The sequence below is a fragment of the Choloepus didactylus genome, chromosome 7 (genome assembly GCF_015220235.1).
Source record: "Choloepus didactylus isolate mChoDid1 chromosome 7, mChoDid1.pri, whole genome shotgun sequence".
Classification (NCBI taxonomy): Eukaryota; Metazoa; Chordata; class Mammalia; order Pilosa; family Megalonychidae; genus Choloepus; species Choloepus didactylus.
In genome coordinates, this window is record NC_051313.1 from 11,931,837 (window position 1) to 11,951,022 (window position 19,186).

The window sequence follows — 19,186 nt, forward strand, 5'->3', positions numbered from 1 at the left end:
TGGGAAGGCACGTGGCTGGCATCTGCTCCAAAGTTCTGGTTTCAAAATGGCTTTCTCCCAGGACGTTCCTCTCTAGCAAGCTTGCTTCTCTTCAAAACGTCACTCACAGCTGCACACTCCGTTCAGTCTCTTTGAGTCAGCATGTTTTATATGGCTCCACTGATCAAGGCCCACCCTGAATGGGTGGGGTCACACCTCCATAGGAGTATCCCACTGAAGTCACCACCCACAGCTGGGTGGGGCACATTCCAGGCAAATCTAACCAGCACCAAAACGTCTGTCCCACAGGACCACAAAGATAATGGCATTTGGGGGACACAATACATTCAGACTGGCACATTCCACCCCCTGGACCCCAAAATGACAATATCTTTCCAAATACAAAATGCATTCATTCCACCACAATATCACAAAAACTTAAATCATTTCAGTAAGAAAAGTTAAGTACAAAATCCCATCAAAATCAGTTTAGGCTTGGTCAGTCCTAAGGCATAATTCCCCTCTAGCTGTGGATCTGTGAACCTAGAACAAGTTATGTGCTTCCAATATACAAAGGAGAGACATTCATAGGATGAACATTTCCATTGCCATAAGAAGAAACAGTAAGGAAAACAGGGTTAACAGGAGCAAAACAGTTCCTAAAACCCGCAGGACAAACTCCATTAGATTTCAAAGTCTGAGAGTCACTAACAAAACAACGTTGCATCCTTGGGGCTTGAGAGAGCGGGAGCCTAACCCTTCCTAAGGGCCTTTTTGGCAGCTGTTTCTTCTCCAAATGCTTGGGTGAGTGCTCCAACATTTCCACACATTGGGGAGACCACCTTCTCGGCTTCACCCTCCTCAAACCTCGGGGCAGCTCCCGGATTCCCTTCCATCTCCGGGGCACATGCTCAACCCCTTCAGAACAGTGTGGTGGCAGCCAGGCTCTCCTCAATTCCCTGGAAATGTGCTCCATCTTCTTTGAGACCTGAGGTGGCAAAACTCTTCCAGAGCATCGAGGCGGAAAGCCCGCCCTCGACCTCCAGGGCAAACTCACCCTTTCCATGCATGTGGGCTGCTCCACTCTCCCAGCCCGAGACCTCCTGACTCCAGACCTCAACCTCCATGGCTCTGTCTTTGAAGAGATTTTTCCTTTAATTTTTTCCTTGTCTGTCTCCTCCAGTCCAGACCGGCAATGGCTCTGTCTATAAAGATCTCGCAAAAACTCTGTTGGCTTTGCATGAAGCATGCAGGGGTCAAAGCCATCACACAATAGGACTTTCCACAAATCCTTTCTGCTTAACTCCTTTTCCAATCTTGGCTTGTACTGAAATGGCGGCTGGGTTCCATGTTTGATTATATCCTCATGTTGGGCTGTAGCTTCTGGGATTCCACCCCCTGGAAGCCTGTAATTTTCCAAGCCATCAACTTCTGGTTTCTTTGAACCCAAGAGTTCAGTTCTAAGTTTATCTCTCTCTACTCGCATTTTACTATAAGCTGCAAGGAGAAGCCAGGATACGTCCTCCACACGTAGTCTGGAGATCTCCTCATCTAAGTATTCCAGGTTGTTGCTTCCAGATTCTTCCTTCCATCTGACACCAGGACTCAATTTTGCCAAATTCTGTGCCACTTTAAAACAAGGATCACCTTTCTTCCAGTTTGCAACAACACATTCATCATTTCTGCTCAAGTCCTCATCAGAAGTATCTTTAGACTCCATATTTCCATAAACAGTCTCTTTAAAGCAGTTTTGGCCTTTTCTATCAAGCTCCTCACAATTGTTCCAGAATCTTCCCCTTATCCATTTGAAAAGCCGTTCCAACATGTTTGGTATTTGCAAACTCAGCAGCAAAAGCACCCCACTTCGGGTACCAAAATCTGTCCTAATTTGCTAATGTTGCAGAATGCAAAACACCAGAGATGGACTGGCTTTTATAAAAAGGGGGTTTATTTGGCTATACAGTTACAGTCTTAAGGCCATAAAGTGTCCAAGGTAACACATCAGTGATTAGGTACCTTCACTGGAGGATGGCAAATAGCGTCCGGAAAACCTCTGTTAGCTGGGAAGGCACGTGGCTGGCGTCTGCTCCAAAGTTCTGGTTTCAAAATGGCTTTCTTCCAGGACGTTCCTCTCTAGCAAGCTTGCTTCTCTTCAAAACGTCACTCACAGCTGCACACTCCGTTCAGTCTCTTTGAGTCAGCATGTTTTATATGGCTCCACTGATCAAGGCCCACCCTGAATGGGTGGGGTCACACCTCCATAGGAGTATCCCACCGAAGTCACCACCCACAGCTGGGTGGGGCACATTCCAAGCAAATCTAACCAGCACCAAAACGTCTGTCCCACAAGACCACAAAGATAATGGCATTTGGGGGACACAGTACATTCAGACCGGCACAGCCCCTCTGTTATTAACTTCTAATTGTATTGTCATACATTTGTTCTGGTTCATGGAAGTGATTTCTAGTATTTGTACAGTTGATCATGGACATTGCCCACCATAGGATTCAGTTTTATACATTTCTATCTTTTGACCTCCAACTTTCCTTCTGGTGACATATATGACTCTGAGCTTCCCCTTTCCACCTCATTCACACACCATTCGGCGCTGTTAGTTATTCTCACATCTTGCTACCAACATCCCTGTTCATTTCCAAATATTTAAGTTCATCCTAATTGAACATTCTGCTCATACTAAGCAAGAGCATCTACATTTCTTCCACAAGGCAGGAGGGAGAGTCAAAGAAGGTAGAGAGGCAAAAGAAAGAGGAAACAAAAAAAAATGACAGCTAGGAAGCAGCAAAAGGAAAAATAACCTTAAATCAAAGTAGAATAAAGAAACAGACAATACCACCAATGTCAAGTGTCTAATATGCCTCCCCTATCCTCCCCTCTTATCTGCATTCACCTTGGCATATCACCTTTGTTACATTAAAGGAAGCATAATACAATGATTCTATTAGTTACAGTCTCTAGTTTATGCTGATTGCATCCCTCCCCCAATGCCTCCCCATTTTTAACACCTTGCAAGGTTGACATTTGCTTGTTCTCCCTCGTAAAAGAACATATTTGTACATTTTATCACAATTGTTGAATACTCTAGATTTCACCAAGTTACACAGTCCCAGTCATTATCTTTCCTCCTTTCTTGTGGTGTCTCACATGCTCCCCATCTTTCTCTCTCAACCGTATTCATAGTTACCTTTGTTCAGTGTACTTACATTGTTGTGCTACCATCTCCCAAAATTGTGTTCCAAACCACGCACTCCTGTCTTCTATCACCCTGTAGTGCTCCCTTTAGTATTTCCTGTAGGACAGGTGTCTGTTCACAAAGTCTCTCATTGTCTGTTTGTCAGAAAATATTTTGAGCTCTCCCTCATATTTGAAGGACAGCTTTGCTGGACACAGGATTCTTGGTTGGTGGTTTTTCTCTTTCAGTATCTTAAATATATCACCCCACTTCCTTCTTGCCTCCATGGTTTCTGCTGAGAGATCCGCACATAGTCTTATTAAGCTTCCTTTGTATGTAATGGATTGCTTTTCTCTTGCTGCTTTCAGGATTCTCTTTGTCTTTGACATTTGATAATCTGATTATTAAGTGTCTTGGCGTAGGCCTATTCATATCTCTTCTGTTTGGAGTACGCTGTGCTTCTTGGATCTGTAATTTTATGTCTTTCACAAGAGATGGGAAATTTTCATTAATTATTTCCTCTATTATTGCTTCTGCCCCCTTTCCCTTCTCTTCTTCTGGGACACCAATGATACGTACATTATTGTACTTTGTTTCATCTTGAGTTCCGAGATGTTGCTCATATTTTTTCTTTTCTCCATCTGCTCCTTTGTGTGTAGGCTTTCAGGTGTTTTGTTCTCCAGTTCCTGAGTGTTTTCTTCTGCCTCTTGAGATCTGCTGTTGTATGTTTCCATTGTGTCTTTCATCTCTTGTGTTGTGCCTTTCATTTTCGTAGATTGTACAGGTTTTTTGAACTTTTGATTTCTGCCGTATACATGTCCAGTGCTTCCTTTACAGCCTCTATCTCTTTTGCAATATCTTCTCTAAACTTTTTGAATTGATTTAGCATTAGTTGTTTAAATTCCTGTATCTCAGTTGAAGTGTACATTTGTTCCTTTGACTGGGCCATAAGTTTGTTTTTCTTAGTGTAGGTTTTAATTTTCTGTTGTCTAGGCATGGTTTCCTTGGTTATCCAAATCGGGTTTTCTCAGACCAGAACAGGCTCAGGTTCCAGAGGGAAGAAATATTCAGTATCTGGTTTCCCTGCAGGTGTGTCTTAGAAAATTGCTCCACCCTGTGATGCCTCAGGTCACTGTGCTTTTCTGCCCAGCAGGTGGCGCCTGTCAGCCTATAATTCTTGACTGGTGTGAGGAGGTATGGCTGTGTTTCCCCAGGCTCTGGGGTCTGGTTCTGAATGGAAAGGGCCCCACCCCTTTCCTCCTAGAGGAGACAGACCCCTCAGGTGGAGGTCATTAGCATTTCAGTGGTCTTGCTCTCTGCTTGTGGTGTCTCCACCCTTCCCAGAGTCACAGCCCTGGAAACTGAAAATGACTGGGGCTTTCTCCACTGAGCCGAAAAAGAAACAGATAGTCCCCTTCAGACCCAGTCCAAGGCAACCCTCCGGCTCTCCAAGGTTAGTCGTCACCCAAAGCCTCTGTCTGTTTTTTGGGGCTGCGTACCTGTAGTGAGCAGTTCACACTCGCTACTTAAAACCCCAGTTGGAGCTCAGCTGAGCTGTATTCGCTTGCTGGGAGAGAGCGTCTCTGTGGCACCACGCGGCTCTGCAGCTCGGGCTATGGGGGAGGGGGTCTCACGACCTGGTTCCGCAGGTTTTACTTACAGATTTTATGCTGTGTTCTCGGGCATTCCTCTCAATTCAGGTTGGTGTATGATGAGTGGATGGTCTCGTTTGTCCCCCCGCAGTTATTCTGGATTATTTACTAGTTGTTTCTGTTTTTTTGTAGTTGTTCCAGGGGGACTACTTAGCTTCCACTCCTCTCTATGCTGCCATCTTGCCCGACCGGTTAATTGATTCTTGACAAAGTTGCCATGGCAATTCAGTGGGAGGAAAGGGTAATCTTTTCAACAAATGGTGCTGTAACAAGACCTAAATATAAGAGCTAAAACTATATAACTTTTAGAAAAACATAGTATAAATCCTTTGTAACTTTGGGTTAAGCAAGGCTTTCTCAGGATACAAAAGCATGAACCATCAAGGAAAAAAAGGAATAAATTTGGCTTCATGAAAATTTAAAACTTTGTTAAGATAATACAAAGATAAGCTATAGATTGGGAGAAAATATTTGCAAAATTATCTGTTAAGGGACTTGTATCTAGAACATTTTAAGAACTCTTACAACTCAGTGATATGAAAACAAGCAATCCAATGAAAACAGGCAAAAGATTTGAACACGTAACTGAATAAGAGATAGCATATAAGCACGTGTGAAGATTTTCATTGGCATTACTAATTAGAGAAATGCACCTTAAAACTACAATGAGGTACTATTACACACCTGATAGTATGACTAAGTGCTGACAAGGATGTCAGGAAACTGAAACCTCATAAATTGCTGGTTGTAATGTAAAATGATATAGCCACTTAAGGAGGCAGTTTGGCAGTGTCTTATGAAGTTAAACATCTACCTACCGTATAGCACAGTAATTCCCCTTAGGTATTTACCAAAGAGTCGTGAAAACATACATACTCAAAGACTTGTATGTGAATGTTCATACCAACTTGATTTATAACAGCCCCAAACTGGAAATAACTCAGATGTCCATCAGTAAGTGAATGGAGAAACAAATTGTAGCATATCCATACAACGGGATACCGTTCAGCAATATAAAGGAATAAACTGATAAATGCAACACCTTGGGTGAATCCCAAATGCATTACGCTGAGTGAAGCAAGCCAGACACAAAAGACTATATACCATGTGATTCCATTTATATGAAATTCTAGAAAAGGCGATAGTGTTGGAAAGCAGAGCAGTGATTCTGTGGGGACAGGGTGTAGAAGGGAGAGGCTCAACTTTGTAAAGGGGTTTGAGGGGTGATAGAAATGTTCAACATCCTGATTGTGGTGGTGGTTACACCACTGGGTGCATTTGTTGAAATTCATTTAATTGTGCACTTAAAATTGGTGAATTTATTGTAAGTAAATTATATCTCAACAATGTTGATTTGAAAAACAAACTAAGCAAAAAAAAAAAAAAATTAAATGATGCACAGAAGTTAAAAATAAAAGGATGACCAAAGATTTAATGGGAACGTTAGCAAATTTATTTGAAACATTTACAGAAATCAATGATATTCTAATGCATGAAACATTATTAAATGCACAGAACGGGCATTTTTTTATTATAGTAAAACTAAACCAGAAATGAATTACAAAAGTTCAAAATTTATGTACTACTTGGAAATTTAAAAACTATCCAATATATCTGTTAGAGGAGAAAAGGAAATCAAAACCACAAAAATGGGCTATTTAAAGAGTAATGAAAGTATTAATATAGTGCTACTGAATGTATGATATGATACCAAAGAGTCTCTGGAATTGTATTCATTATGGTATTTAAAAAGAAAATGAATGGATTGAATAATGAAAAAACAAGTTAATGAATATAAAGTCATTATAAAATTTAAATAATGTGTTATTATTTCAAGAGTTGACAGACCAGTGGAGCAGATAAACCAAAAACAGCCTCATCTGATTAGCCTTTCCTGGGGTTTTGTTTTTTTAAAATCTTTTATTTTATACCCTCCTTGTATTAACAGTATATGGGAACTCTGTATTTTCTGCATGGTTTTTCTGTAAATCTACAACTTTTCTAATATAAAAATATATTTTTTAAAAGTCTTCTATTTTAGACCATGGATCTTTTTTTAATTCCCAATTCTTTCTTGTCTCTTCCAATTATTTCCTTCACAAGTGTCTCATAGCTGGTATATATTGGTGCTGCATTTCTGGTACTCACTGGAAAACTAGAAAAATTTGCATATGCCCAATTTTAACATAATGGAAATTTGAAGTTTTGAGAAGACTGTGGTTGCAGAAAGAAGACAAAAAGAAGTTTCTGAAGAGACTATCATTTTCTTTGTGAGGCAACCAGGATTGAACTTTGGGTCTTCTTTTTATTTTAAATTATTTTCTTTTTAAGTTTTTGTTTTGTTACTGTGTTGAATTAAGCATATATTGCTTCAAAAAGAGAACATGTGAAAATAAACTTGTGTTTTTAAAGAGAAGATTATTTGTATTAGATTTGATTAGGGAAGATTTTTTTCGAGGAGATGGCTTTGTAATTTATCCTAGAAGAATAGGTAGAATTTTTTCGGTGAGTAAGAGCATCTTGGAGATGTTAAAATATTGAATATATACTGAAATACTAGTCATTTTAGCATTTTTCCACCTTCTTTTCACATCCTACGTCATTTCTTGAAACATCGTTTTCCAAAGTTTAATACTGGGTATCTATTGGGATACTAGTTTTTCTTTTCACCTATGTTGAATATTAGTCATTCTACAAGCTTTTAAACATGGAGATTTTCCAAAGTTGAATTTGAGTCTTTATTGGTAAGCACATCTATTCCTGGAAGAATTCTTCATTTTGATTTCGGCTTCATCTTGTAACACTTCAGTTTTGTCCATTCTGTTTTCCGTCACATCTGTTTTTATTCTTATCACTCAAAATTTTGTTTATAACATTTGTAGTTGTTTCCTTGTCATCCAGTAGTCTTTTGGAATTCTTCTTGAAAATTAATGACATTTATTTTAAGTTCTTTTTTTGTTTTGCTACTAATTTTCCTTGGGTGTTAATTTTTCATTTTTGTTGGATTTAGTGTCTCTCCTTCCTTGTGCTGCTTTCCTTCCATTGTTGTTAGATTTTAGCTGTCTAGGTATCCTGATATTTGAGAATCTCTGTTCCCCTTACTGTTGGTTGCTTTTAACATGGCTGGCCTCTGCTGCTGTTGGGCATTGCATCAGCCTGAAGCATGCTGTGCGGTCTTTGTATACTCAGTTTCTTAATCCTCTGGGTAAAAGGCCTGGCTGTGTGCAACTTCACGCAAATGGAGGTGGTGGGCAGCGCTGTCCAGCCCAACTCCTGACATGGTCATGCTCAGGTTTATCCCTCCCTGCTCCTTGGATTATTTGAATCTGAGCTTATGGCTTCTCCGGAACTGCCCTTATCTCTAGAAAAGTCTTTCCCTATGGGCTGTGGGTTCTGTGGTAGTTTCTCAACAGATCTGATCCAGTTTGTTTTCTATCCTTGGGGAATTTCTCAAAATATTTATATTAATACTAGTAGCATTCTCTTTTTTATTTCTTGCCTTTTATTGATTCTTTGAAAAATATCTCTCATTTCAAATAATTTTGATTGGGGAAAGAGCTACAGGTGTATGCTTAGTCTGGCACTTGATTTAACTTGATAATATTAAATATTTCATAGCATTTCAGTGACATATTTGGACTTGTTGCAGGGTAATCTTCAAGCTATAGATTTTGGGTTTCAGAATGTAATTATGAAGAAGACAAATGACTCGTGTTTTCCCCTGAAATACTTTATTCTTAGTAGCTCTTTTAGCAAATTTCTCAAGTTAATTAGGTTGAAGTGTGAGTCATTTTGCCAACGAGGAAAAATAGTATTTGGGATTTGAGCAGTTAATTCACTTCTGAAAAATCAGTAAGTGTTTTTTGTTGTATTAACTGTATTGTTCAATTTGAAGTTACTCTCAGAGGTTACTAATCTGCTGGGAAGAATAACCTGGGAGAATGCTCATTAAAGACTTGGAATGGCAGCCCTGTGTCCAAATAAAAAGCTGAATGGTCTTTCCAGTATTACACATGTTGACCACTAATCACTTTGTTTTAATTTTACATAACTAAACTGTGCTTCACTGAAACTTTGTTCTTGTGTCTTCTTTTCTTAGCCTGACCCCTTCAGAAGCAATCTGCAGAATGTTAAAGAAACTCAAAGTGACGATGGAAGTGTTCCTAACACTAATAATCCAGAGAAGAGCCTGCGAGTCACTAAAAACAAACTCAGAAATACACAGTCACTAACTGAAAATCCAAATGATGCTGTTAATGTGGAGGAAGACAAGCAGGGGGAGACAAATAAAAAGGTTATGAAAGCAGTGCTCCAGGTGGCTGCACAAGGAATGGAGCTGGAAACTCCCGAGAGGAAGGTGGGTTCTGCACATCAGAAAACACGCACGAAGTTCCAGCCAGGGCTTGCTCATCAGAAAAGTGAAAAGGCAAATGAAGGGAGAGAAAATAATGACTCAGATGAGGAAGGAGAACTGATGCAAATATACCAGCTCCAAGTAGCAGAAGAAATGGCAAAGGAGATTAAGAAGAAAATAAGAAAGAAACTGAAAGAACAGTTGACTTTCTTTCCCTCAGATTCTTCATTGCATGATGATAAATTGAGCGGTGAAAAAAGAAAAAAGAAAAAAAAGAAAGTTCCAGTCCCGTCTAAAGCTGAAACAAGGTACTTTATATGATAAATATAAAATGTCCACTTAAAAACACGCTCAGAGTTCTTTTCAATTCTAGAGCAAAACCTGTAATTTAGCAAAGAATATTCTTAGTCTTTCATTTGGAGAAATTGCCTGCTAACATTTTATGTACTATGTGATAAATCTTTTGTAAGAGTTGACTCATGTATCCCTATAAAAACCCTTTCAGGAATGTAGTGGGATCCCCCTGTTATCTACCTGGAGGAAGCAGTTCTAGCAAGATTCTGAGCCAGAACCTTGGTGGTTTCACTACAGAATCTGCCTTGAACTACTTACCTTCATTTGCTTTTAAAATAATGGCTGCTCCTCCATTTTTGGGTTACAAATGCCTGTTTCTCTTTACAAAACACTAGCTTTTTAAACTTTTTTCCTTATTATGTAAACACCATTTGTTCATTGAAGAAGGTATAGACACACAGAAGGAAATAAAAGGTGCTGCTAATCCAGCTAGCCAAAGACAGTCACAGTTAGCAATCTGGAATTCCATCCTTTTCTCTGCTTGTGTATATGATGCGGGTTTCTGTGAGTGTATTCATCTGTGACTCTTTGAGGAAAATGATAAAATAAAGAATGACTTTTAACTGCCATACTTCATTTTTTTCCCTGAAATCCTGTATTTAGAGAAGCCCTTGAGTGGAAATATTCTGCATATGAATATTCTTTGGCATTCAGGAGCAGTTTACACTAAAGTCCTCAGCTAAAATGCCTTCCCCTCTTACCACATGCTAACCCACTGGTAACAGAGAAAAGGAAAATTGGGTGGCTGTAGGGAGGTGTTAGCGTATGTATCAGTTATCTGAACTGTATAAAAAATTATTCCAAAATCTGGCAGCTTCAAACAACAAACATTTATTAGCTCAGTTTCTGTAGGTCAGGAATCTGAGTGTGGCTTGGCAGGGAGCCTCTGACTCAGGGTCTGTCACGGGCCACCACTGGGGCACCAGCTGGGACCCTGTCGCCTCAAGGCAGGGCCAGGGCAGGAGCTGCCCGATGACATGGCTGTAGGAGGCTGTGAAGTTCCTTTTCTGGGCTCGCACATGTGGCTCTTAGCAGGTCTCATGTCGTGTCTGGCCACATGGGCGCCTCCAGGTGGGCCGCTCACAGCATGGCCACTGGCTTCCCAGAGCTCTGAGGAGAGAGAGCAAGTCAGAACTCACGCTCTTTTGGAACCTAATCTCGGAAATGGCGTCCATTACTTTTGCCATGTTCTGTCTGCCACAAGTGGTTCACTAGGTGCAGCCCACACTTCAGGGAGGAGTGATGCCGACAGGATCATCGGGGAGGGGATCCCCGGGGGCCACCTGAGTGGCTGCCGACCACAGGACACTACACACCCATGGTGGGCTGGCGAGCCACACTCACTGTGAAATTGGGCTACTTCATGAATTTTAAATAAAACAATGACAACATAAAAACATGGCATACAAAGGGTGGTTGTGCTCTTTAATAGTATTTTTTGATGTGATAAAAGAGCATGACTTTCTGAAAGACTCATGTGAAATATTTCTCGTCTTTTTCTCCTCATCCTTTTTTGAAATTTGACTAAATGTATTGAGTCAATTTTTGATTATTTAGATGCACATTTTAGTTGGTAAATTATAAACAGACTTTATCAGGTTGTTTTCTTGGTACAGCTCAGTATATTCTGATCTGCTTCTCCTTACCAACTACTACTTCAGGTGATGCAGATTTTAATTGTTAAAATTAAAAATTTAAAAATCTGAAAATGTTATGGCACACCAGCTGCTGGAAAACACAAGTGATTGACTTTTACCCAGGAATCAAAATTTGAATATTTGAAGCCTCTTAAAAATTGAGTCATCCAACCAACCATCCCAGAACATTTTGGGTGGGGTGGGGGGAACTTTACATGAAGTGATTTAGAAATCTGTTCATTAATCATTTACTTTGCAGCAGGGTGAGGATGCTTTGATCAGTGGTATCCAACACCAGATAGAGCCATTGCTCATGACATTTTTCCCTTTAGTGTAGCGCTCAGTTTAAGTAGACTCTTAGGATATATTTCTCATAACCAAGTATAAAATAATACCTAGTTTGACAGCTAACCATTTTAGTGTATAAAAAGATATGTGCATTCTCGCAGCAGGAAATAATACCAATTTTAGGATAATTCTTGCCTCTATTCATTGATTGCTTTGCTGTACCATGGATGATGATAATATAATATTTGTAATGGCATGTGCTTGGGGTTATATTTTCAGTACATTGACAGTTTCTGAACTTGAGCATGACACAGTTGAAGGTGAACAAAAGGAGTCCCCAGTTGGAGCATTGGTTTCAGATTCTCATCAAGATGATGAAGTAAGGTCAATGGAGCAAAATGTAGAAGACAACAGGGAAGAAAAGAAAAAATCCAAACCCCAAAAAATGAAAAAGAAGGCTAAAGCAGGTTTGTTATCCAAATTAGAAGGAAAATGTGTGACTTGTTAGAAATAACTTGATTCTCAGAACTTAGTCCTTAAAATTAAAGAGACTCTAGTTCCCAAGGATATAATTGAAAATGATCCAACATAGAATATTTGATACTTGTTCTTGGATTCATCTAGATTTAAACTTTTGATTGTTTGTAACTCTGGTTCTCTGTAATGAGTTTGTATTACTTGAACCATCTCTAATTTTTCACTAAATTTAGTTCAAGTCTAGAATGGTACTGACTTTGTAGTTGCTATTTTAGCACAGAGGATTTCCTCTTTATACCATTAAGTTTAGAGCCCCTAAATGGTTAAGACTTAAAGTTGTTGAAAGCTATAAATGGTCAACAGCTGGTTATGTTATCTTTGTGTTGAACGTATCTTTCCAGTTTCTCAGCCTAATTATTCTTGCCTTTCCTTCCTTCTCATTCTGTGTTTCCTCCTCTTGCTTTATATTTTCCCCTTTTCTCATTTCTTTTCTCTTGTTTTTCTTTACATATTCCTTTTGTCTTTTTCCTACTTCTTATGTCTTTTTCCTTTTCAGTCTCCATTTTATTGGACAAAAATTAGGATGAAAATAGATAATTTCAAAAATTGTGACACTTACTCATTGAAAGACACAATTGATGGTATTTTGTGGTTCCTGTAATTAACCTTTGAAAAACTTAGTTATAATATACCTATAGAAAAGTGCCCATATAGTAAGTGTAAAGTGTAGTGAATTTTCACAAACTGAACATACCTGCAAAATCATCACCCAAATCAAGAAACAGAAGAGCATTAGCCTTCCGGGCACCTGCCCCCAAGAGTAACCACTCTCCTGAAATATAACACACAGTTTACTTTTGCCTGTTTTTGTACTTTATATAAATAGAATTATAAAGACTGTTCTTTGTGTCTGGCTCATTTCATTCATTTCATTATGTTTGTGCAATTATAATGTTGCATGCAGTTGAGCTTCTTGTTTCTGGTTTTGTACTGTATAGCTATCCATTGTGTGAGGGTACCACAATTTATCTATTATGTTGATGGACATTTGAGTTATTTCCAGTTTTAGGCTATTGCAAAGAAAGCTGCAATGGACATTCTATTCATGTCTTTTGGTGAGCATATGTATTTCTGTTGGGTATATTCTTAGGATTAGCGTTGCTGTGTCGTATATGTACCAGTTTTCCAAACTTGGCTTACCAATCGGCACTAGCAGTATTTGAGAGTTCCAGTTGCTCCACATCTGTTTTTAGTTTGCTAAAGCTGACAAAATGCAATATGCCAGAAATGAGTTGGCTTTTACAATGGAGACTTATTAACCTACAAATTTACAATTCTGAGGCCATGAAAATGTCCAAATCAAGGTATCAACAGTACAGTACCTTCTTCCTGAAGAAAGGCTGCTGGCAATCCAGACTCCTCTGTAACGTGGGAAGGCACATGGCACATCTGCTGGTCTCTCCCTTCTCTCAGGTTTCATTGCTTCCAGCTTCTTGCTTCAGTGGCTTTCTCTCTGAGCTTCTGCATGTTTCTCTTTTAGCTTTTGTCTCTCTTAGCTTCTGTGTTTTCTGTGTGTCTTCCTGTTTCTGCTTCTTTGTGTGTTTCTCTCTATCTTCTCTCTTTTATTCTCTCATAGAGGACTCCGGGAAGAGGATTAAGACCCATATGGGGCATAATAACCTAATTAAAAGGTCCTACCCACAGTAGGTCTGTACCTACAAGAATGGATTAGCTTTAAGAACATGATCTTTTCTGGAGGACATACAGCTTCAAACCATCACTATATCTTTACCAACAATTAATATTGTCAGTCTTTAAAATTATGGTCATTCTTAGAGGTGCATATTGATATTGCTATTGATATATTTTTTTATTAGAGAAGTTGAAGGTTTACAGAAAAATCACGCATAAAATAGAGTTCCCATATACCACCCTATTATTAAAATTTTGCATTATTAGTATAGTACGTTTTTATAATTCATGAAAGAACATTTTTATAATTATGCTGTTAATTATACTCCATCATTTACAGTAAGATTCACTGTGTTGTACAGTCCTATGTTTTTTTCATTTTTCGTTTTATTTCCATGATAACTAATGAAGTGCAATACTTTTTTCGTGTTTATTGTCTATTTGGGTATCTTAGTTTGTAAGATTGTTCATGTCTTCTGAGCACTTTTTTAAAAGTGTGATTATCTTTTTCTAATTGATTTGTTTTGAGTTTTTTATGTATCGAGATAAAAATCTTTTTTCAGATATACATATGTATATATTGCAGACATACTGCCACTCTGGTTTTTGTTATTTCTTTTTTTTGAAAAACAGAAGTTTTTAATTTATCTTTTTTTTTTTTTTTGGCTTTAATGACAAGTAATTTTTTGATTTGTGATCTGTTTAAGAAGTCTTGGCCAGGACATAAAGATTATTTTCCAAAAGCTTTATCATTATACTTCTCATATTTAGATAAGCAGATGTATGTACCAACTCATCTGGAATTGATTTTTGTATATGGTGGGAGGTAGAAGACAAGACAGTTCTTCCTGTGTGAACATATAGTTAACCTAGTACCGTTTATCGGAGACAGCATCTTTTCCCCACTGTTGTTGCAGTGTCAGTTTCATCATAAATGATGACTGTGTAAGTGATGATCAGTTTCTGGAATCTCTATTCTGTTCCATTAGACAGTTTAGAACACCACCAAAGCTGTATAATAGGTCTTGATATTTACTAATGCAAGTACTCCAGCTTCTTCCTTCTTCCTCAAGATTGCCTGGCTCTTCTGTTACCCTTTGTGTTTTCGTATAAATTGTAGACGCAGTTTCTCATTTCTCCCCCTGCCCTCTGTTCCAGCTATGATTTTGATCCAGATTGCTTTGCAACTAAAGAGATTCACAATTTAACAACTCTCTGAATAGAGTTGACACCTTTACACAGTATCGATTCTTGCAGCCATGAAATTGGTGTACTCCATTTATTTAGGTCTTCAATTTTCTTGGTACTTCGTAAATTTCAGAATAGAGTTTTTCCTTACATTTATTCCTAGGTATTTAATGTTTCTTAATGCTATTGTAAATTACATTGTTTTTAAAAATTTTGTTTTCTGTTTATTGCTGGTAAATATATGTGGAAATATAATTGATTTTTAAATTTCTTAACCTTGTATCCATTGATCTTGCTGAACTCACTTATTACTTCTAACAATTTATCCATCAATTGTTTTGAATTTTCTGCATACACAAATATATCATTTGTGATAATGATAGTTTATTTCTCCTTTTTCAGTCCTTCTGCTTTTTATTACATTTTCTTGCCTTGTTTCACCGACCAGGACTTCCATTACAGTGTTGAATAGAAGTGGTAATAAAGGGTATCTGTGCCTTCTTACCAGTCTTTGGGGAAAGCTTCTGTTTTTTCACCACTGAATGTAATGTTTGCTGCAGGGTTTATTTTTCTACCCCCGTCCCCCCATACCTATTATCAGATTAAGGCAGTTACCTTCTGTTCCTAGTTTGCTAAGAGGTTTTATCATGACTGGATATTGAATTTTGTCAGTTGCATCTTCTGCATCTATCAAAGCCATCAGATAAAATTTCATTCTTTTTTTTTTTTTTTAAATAAATGTGTTAATTACATTGGTTTTATAATATTAAACCATTCTTGTGTTTTGTAGGGGTGGGAAGACCCCTGGTTGTGACGTATTGTCTTCTTTCTCTATTACTGGATTTGATTTACTGATACATTGTGTGGGATTTTTGTGTCTATGGTCATGAGAGAGACTGGTTTGTATTTTAACTCTTTTCAAATACCCAGAGTTTTGATAGCAAGGTGGTCTCACAAAAAGAGTTGGGAAATGTTCCATCTTTTTCAGTTCTTTGTATAGGCAATTGTGTAGTTTGGTGTTTTTTCTTCCTTTTATGTTTGGAAGAATTTAATGATGAAGCATTTTGGGCTCATGTTTTCTTTGTGGGAAGAATTTTAAATCAGCTTTAGTTACTTTAATAAATATCAGACTCTTCACATTTTCTCTTTCTTCTTTTAGCTCTGACAGATTATGTTTTTTGAGGAGTTTATCCACTTCATCCAGATATTCAAATATTGTATGTCTATAGCATTTTAAGGGATGTCTCCCTTTTAAAATTCCAGACACTGGTAATTTATTCTCTCTCAATATCTTGATCAGTTTCAGGAGATTTTCAATTTATGAATCTCTTTGAAGAACCAACTTTTGACATTGATTTTTCTTTATTGGATTTTTGTGTACTATTTAGTGATTCCTCTTCGTATCTGTTTTCTTTCTTTCTTTCTACTTTCTTTGGGTTTGATTTGCTGTTTTTCCCCCTAGCTTGATGAATGGAAACTTATTTATTTTTCAGTCTTTCTTTGTTATTTGCATTTAAGAATTTAAAAATCTGTCTAAACACTGCTTTAGCTGCATCCCACAAATTTTGATATGTTGTATGTTCATTATTATTCAATTTAAATTTAAATTAATTTATATTTCTCCTTTGACTCATGCCTTATTTAGAAGTGCATTGTTTAGTTTCCAGGCAGTAGATTTTCTAGTTATCTTTTTGTTATTGGTTTCTCTCTTCCATTGTTGTCAGAGAATATATTATAAATGATTTAACTATTTTCCGTTTATCAAGGTTTTCTTTCTGGCCAGTTTACAGTCAGTTTTGGTATATGTTCCATGTGTACTTGAAAAGAATGTGAAATCTGATGTCACACCCAGTGTCCTATGTATGTCAATTAGGTCAAGTTTATTAGTTATGTTTGGCTCATCTTACTGATTTTTTTGGTCTGCTGCTTCTGTCAGCTATTGAGAGATATATTAAAATTTCCCACTGTGATTTTTGGATTTGTCAATTTTTCTTTTTATGTCTGTCGTTTTTTCCTTTTATATGTTTTGAAGCTCTGTTATTGGATATTTGCATATTTAGGATTGTTATATGTTTTTGTTAGATTTTCTTTTTATCATTGTGCATGTCCTTCTTAATCTCTAATAATTCTTTTAGCTTAAAAGAATTGTGGTTTGAGTTTGCAGAGTACATTTTTTCCACCTTTTGCTTGCAGTTTTACTGTATCCTTATATTTCCCATCATGCTATTTTTTTTCTGTCTGGTCCATCTGTTTTTTATGTTCCTTTCTCTTTCTGTCTTCTGATTTGTTTAAGTATTTTCTTCATTGCATTTTTCCCTCTATTAACTTATTAACTATACTTTTTTTTTACTATTTTTTCAGTAGTTATCTTAGCATCAGATTTACTCTTGACTTATTATAGTCTTAATGCAAATTAACTTGCTCAATAAGATACACTTCCCTAGCACTGCTAGAACATTAGACTAGTTAACTCATTGATCCCTGTCCTGCCTTATTGAGTCTTGCCATGTAGTTCAGTTCTACATATATTTTAAACTTCACAGGTATTTCAGTGACCATAATTGCCATTATCTATAGTTGATTTTAGTTTATATTCACGACAAAATTTACCTTTTCCTTAATGAATTTCCATCTTTCCATTTTTAATTTGCTTGAAGAATTCCTTTAGTATTTCTCTTAGCGTAGGCCTGCTAGGGCTAATTCCCTCTGATTTTATTGTCATAAAAATGCCTTTATTTTGCCTTCCTTTTTAAAGGATACATGCTTGTTATAGATTTTTAGATTGGAAGTTGTTCCGGTTTGCTAATGCTGCCCATTATGCAAAATACCAGAAATGGATTCGCTTTTATAAAGGGGCTTTATTCGATTACAAAGTTCCAATCTTAAAGCCATAAAGTATCCAAGGTAAGGGGGTACCTTCAATGAAGGATGGCCATTGGTGTCCAGAAAACCTCTTTTAACTTGGAAGGCTCGTGGCTGGCGTCCACTTGCTCCCAGTTACATTTCAAAATGGCGTTCTCCAAAATGTCGCTCTTGGGGCATTTTGTTCTCTCTTAGCTGCAGCTCTTCTTCAAAATGTCACTCTCAGTTGCTCTTGGGGTGTTTGTCCTCTCTTAGTTTATCCAAAGCAAAAGTCTTGTTTCAAAGGCTGTCTCCAAAATGTTGTTCTGTAAGCGGCAGCTCCTCTCTCAGTTCCTGTGCATTCTTCAAAGTGTCCCTCTTGGCTGTAGCAAGCTTGCCCCTTCTGTCTGAGCTTATACAGTGCTCTAGTAAACTAATCAAGGCCCATGCTGAATGGACATGGTCACACCTCCATGGAAATTATCTAATCAGAGATATCAGTTACAGTTGGGTGGGTTGCATCTCCATGAAAACAATCAAAGAATTACAATCTAATCAACACTAATATGTCTGCCCACACAAGATTGCATCAAAGATAATGGTGTTTTGGGGGACATAATACATTCGAACTGTCACAGAAGTTATTTTATTTTAGTATTTTGAATAAATCATAGAACATCATCTGGCTTCCATCATTTCTCTTCCCAGCTGCAGTTTTATTGGCATCCCTTCTACCCTGCCCCCAGCTGTTCTTTAGATTTTCCCTTTGTCTTTGTTTCAGTGTTTTATCGTGATATGCCTAAATAAGGTTTTGCTGGAATTGATCCTGCTACTTAGCAGTAATGGAAAATTCTTGGCCATTATTTCTTTGAATATGGCTCTGTTACCGTTCTTTTTTTTCTAGATTAGAATGACACATACATCAGTCCTTTTGAGTTCTTTCTTCCTTTGTGTCTAGTATGCTATCAGACACATCTCCTGAGTTCTCAATTTCCTATATTGCATTTTTTCCATTCTAGAATGTCTTTTTTTTTTTTTTTTTTTTTTTTTTTTTATGGATTCCAATTCTCTGTAGAACATCTATCTCTTATTTCTAAATCTTTCCCTTTATTTTCTTGAGGCTGTTAATCATAGTTATTTTGCAGTTCTTTGCTATCTCCAGTCTGGATCATCTGTGGGTCTGCTTCTATGGTCTGTTTTTTTTCTTGATAATTGATCATACTGTCTTGCCTCTTTTCATATCGCGTAACTTTTTGTTGTATACTGATCATTGGGTAGAATTTTAGAGGCTCTAGATGATTTCTACTAGACAGAGCTCAACCAATCAATAATTGAACTGGGTTAGGGCTAGGTTGTAGTTTTGGTTAAGACTCTGTCTCTGATTCACTCTGTTTCTAGGAAGTGGCCTTCTAGGTCTTTCATTTAAGAACCTGACAAGTATTTGTCTCCTCAGCCCTAAAAGATTATGCGAGATTCAGTTTTGCCCTTCTGAGGTTTTGAGATTAGCCCTTTAACCTCTTCCCCATGCAACTT

General features: G+C 37.6%; 1 protein-coding gene across 15 annotated transcripts in view; it reads left to right on the plus strand.

The window, feature by feature from the left end:
* AHI1 (Abelson helper integration site 1) overlaps nucleotides 1-19,186 on the plus strand; it is a 259,799-nt gene that overhangs the window by 12,747 nt on the left and 227,866 nt on the right. For all 15 annotated transcript variants that reach the window (XR_005217783.1, XM_037842195.1, XM_037842193.1 and 12 more), the window contains 2 exons: nucleotides 8,922-9,484; nucleotides 11,735-11,922. Coding sequence is in view for 14 of the 15 variants with exons in the window: in XM_037842195.1 (XP_037698123.1) it covers nucleotides 8,922-9,484; nucleotides 11,735-11,922 (751 nt within the window). In the remaining variant the exon portion in view is untranslated. The remainder of the gene's footprint in view (nucleotides 1-8,921; nucleotides 9,485-11,734; nucleotides 11,923-19,186) is intronic.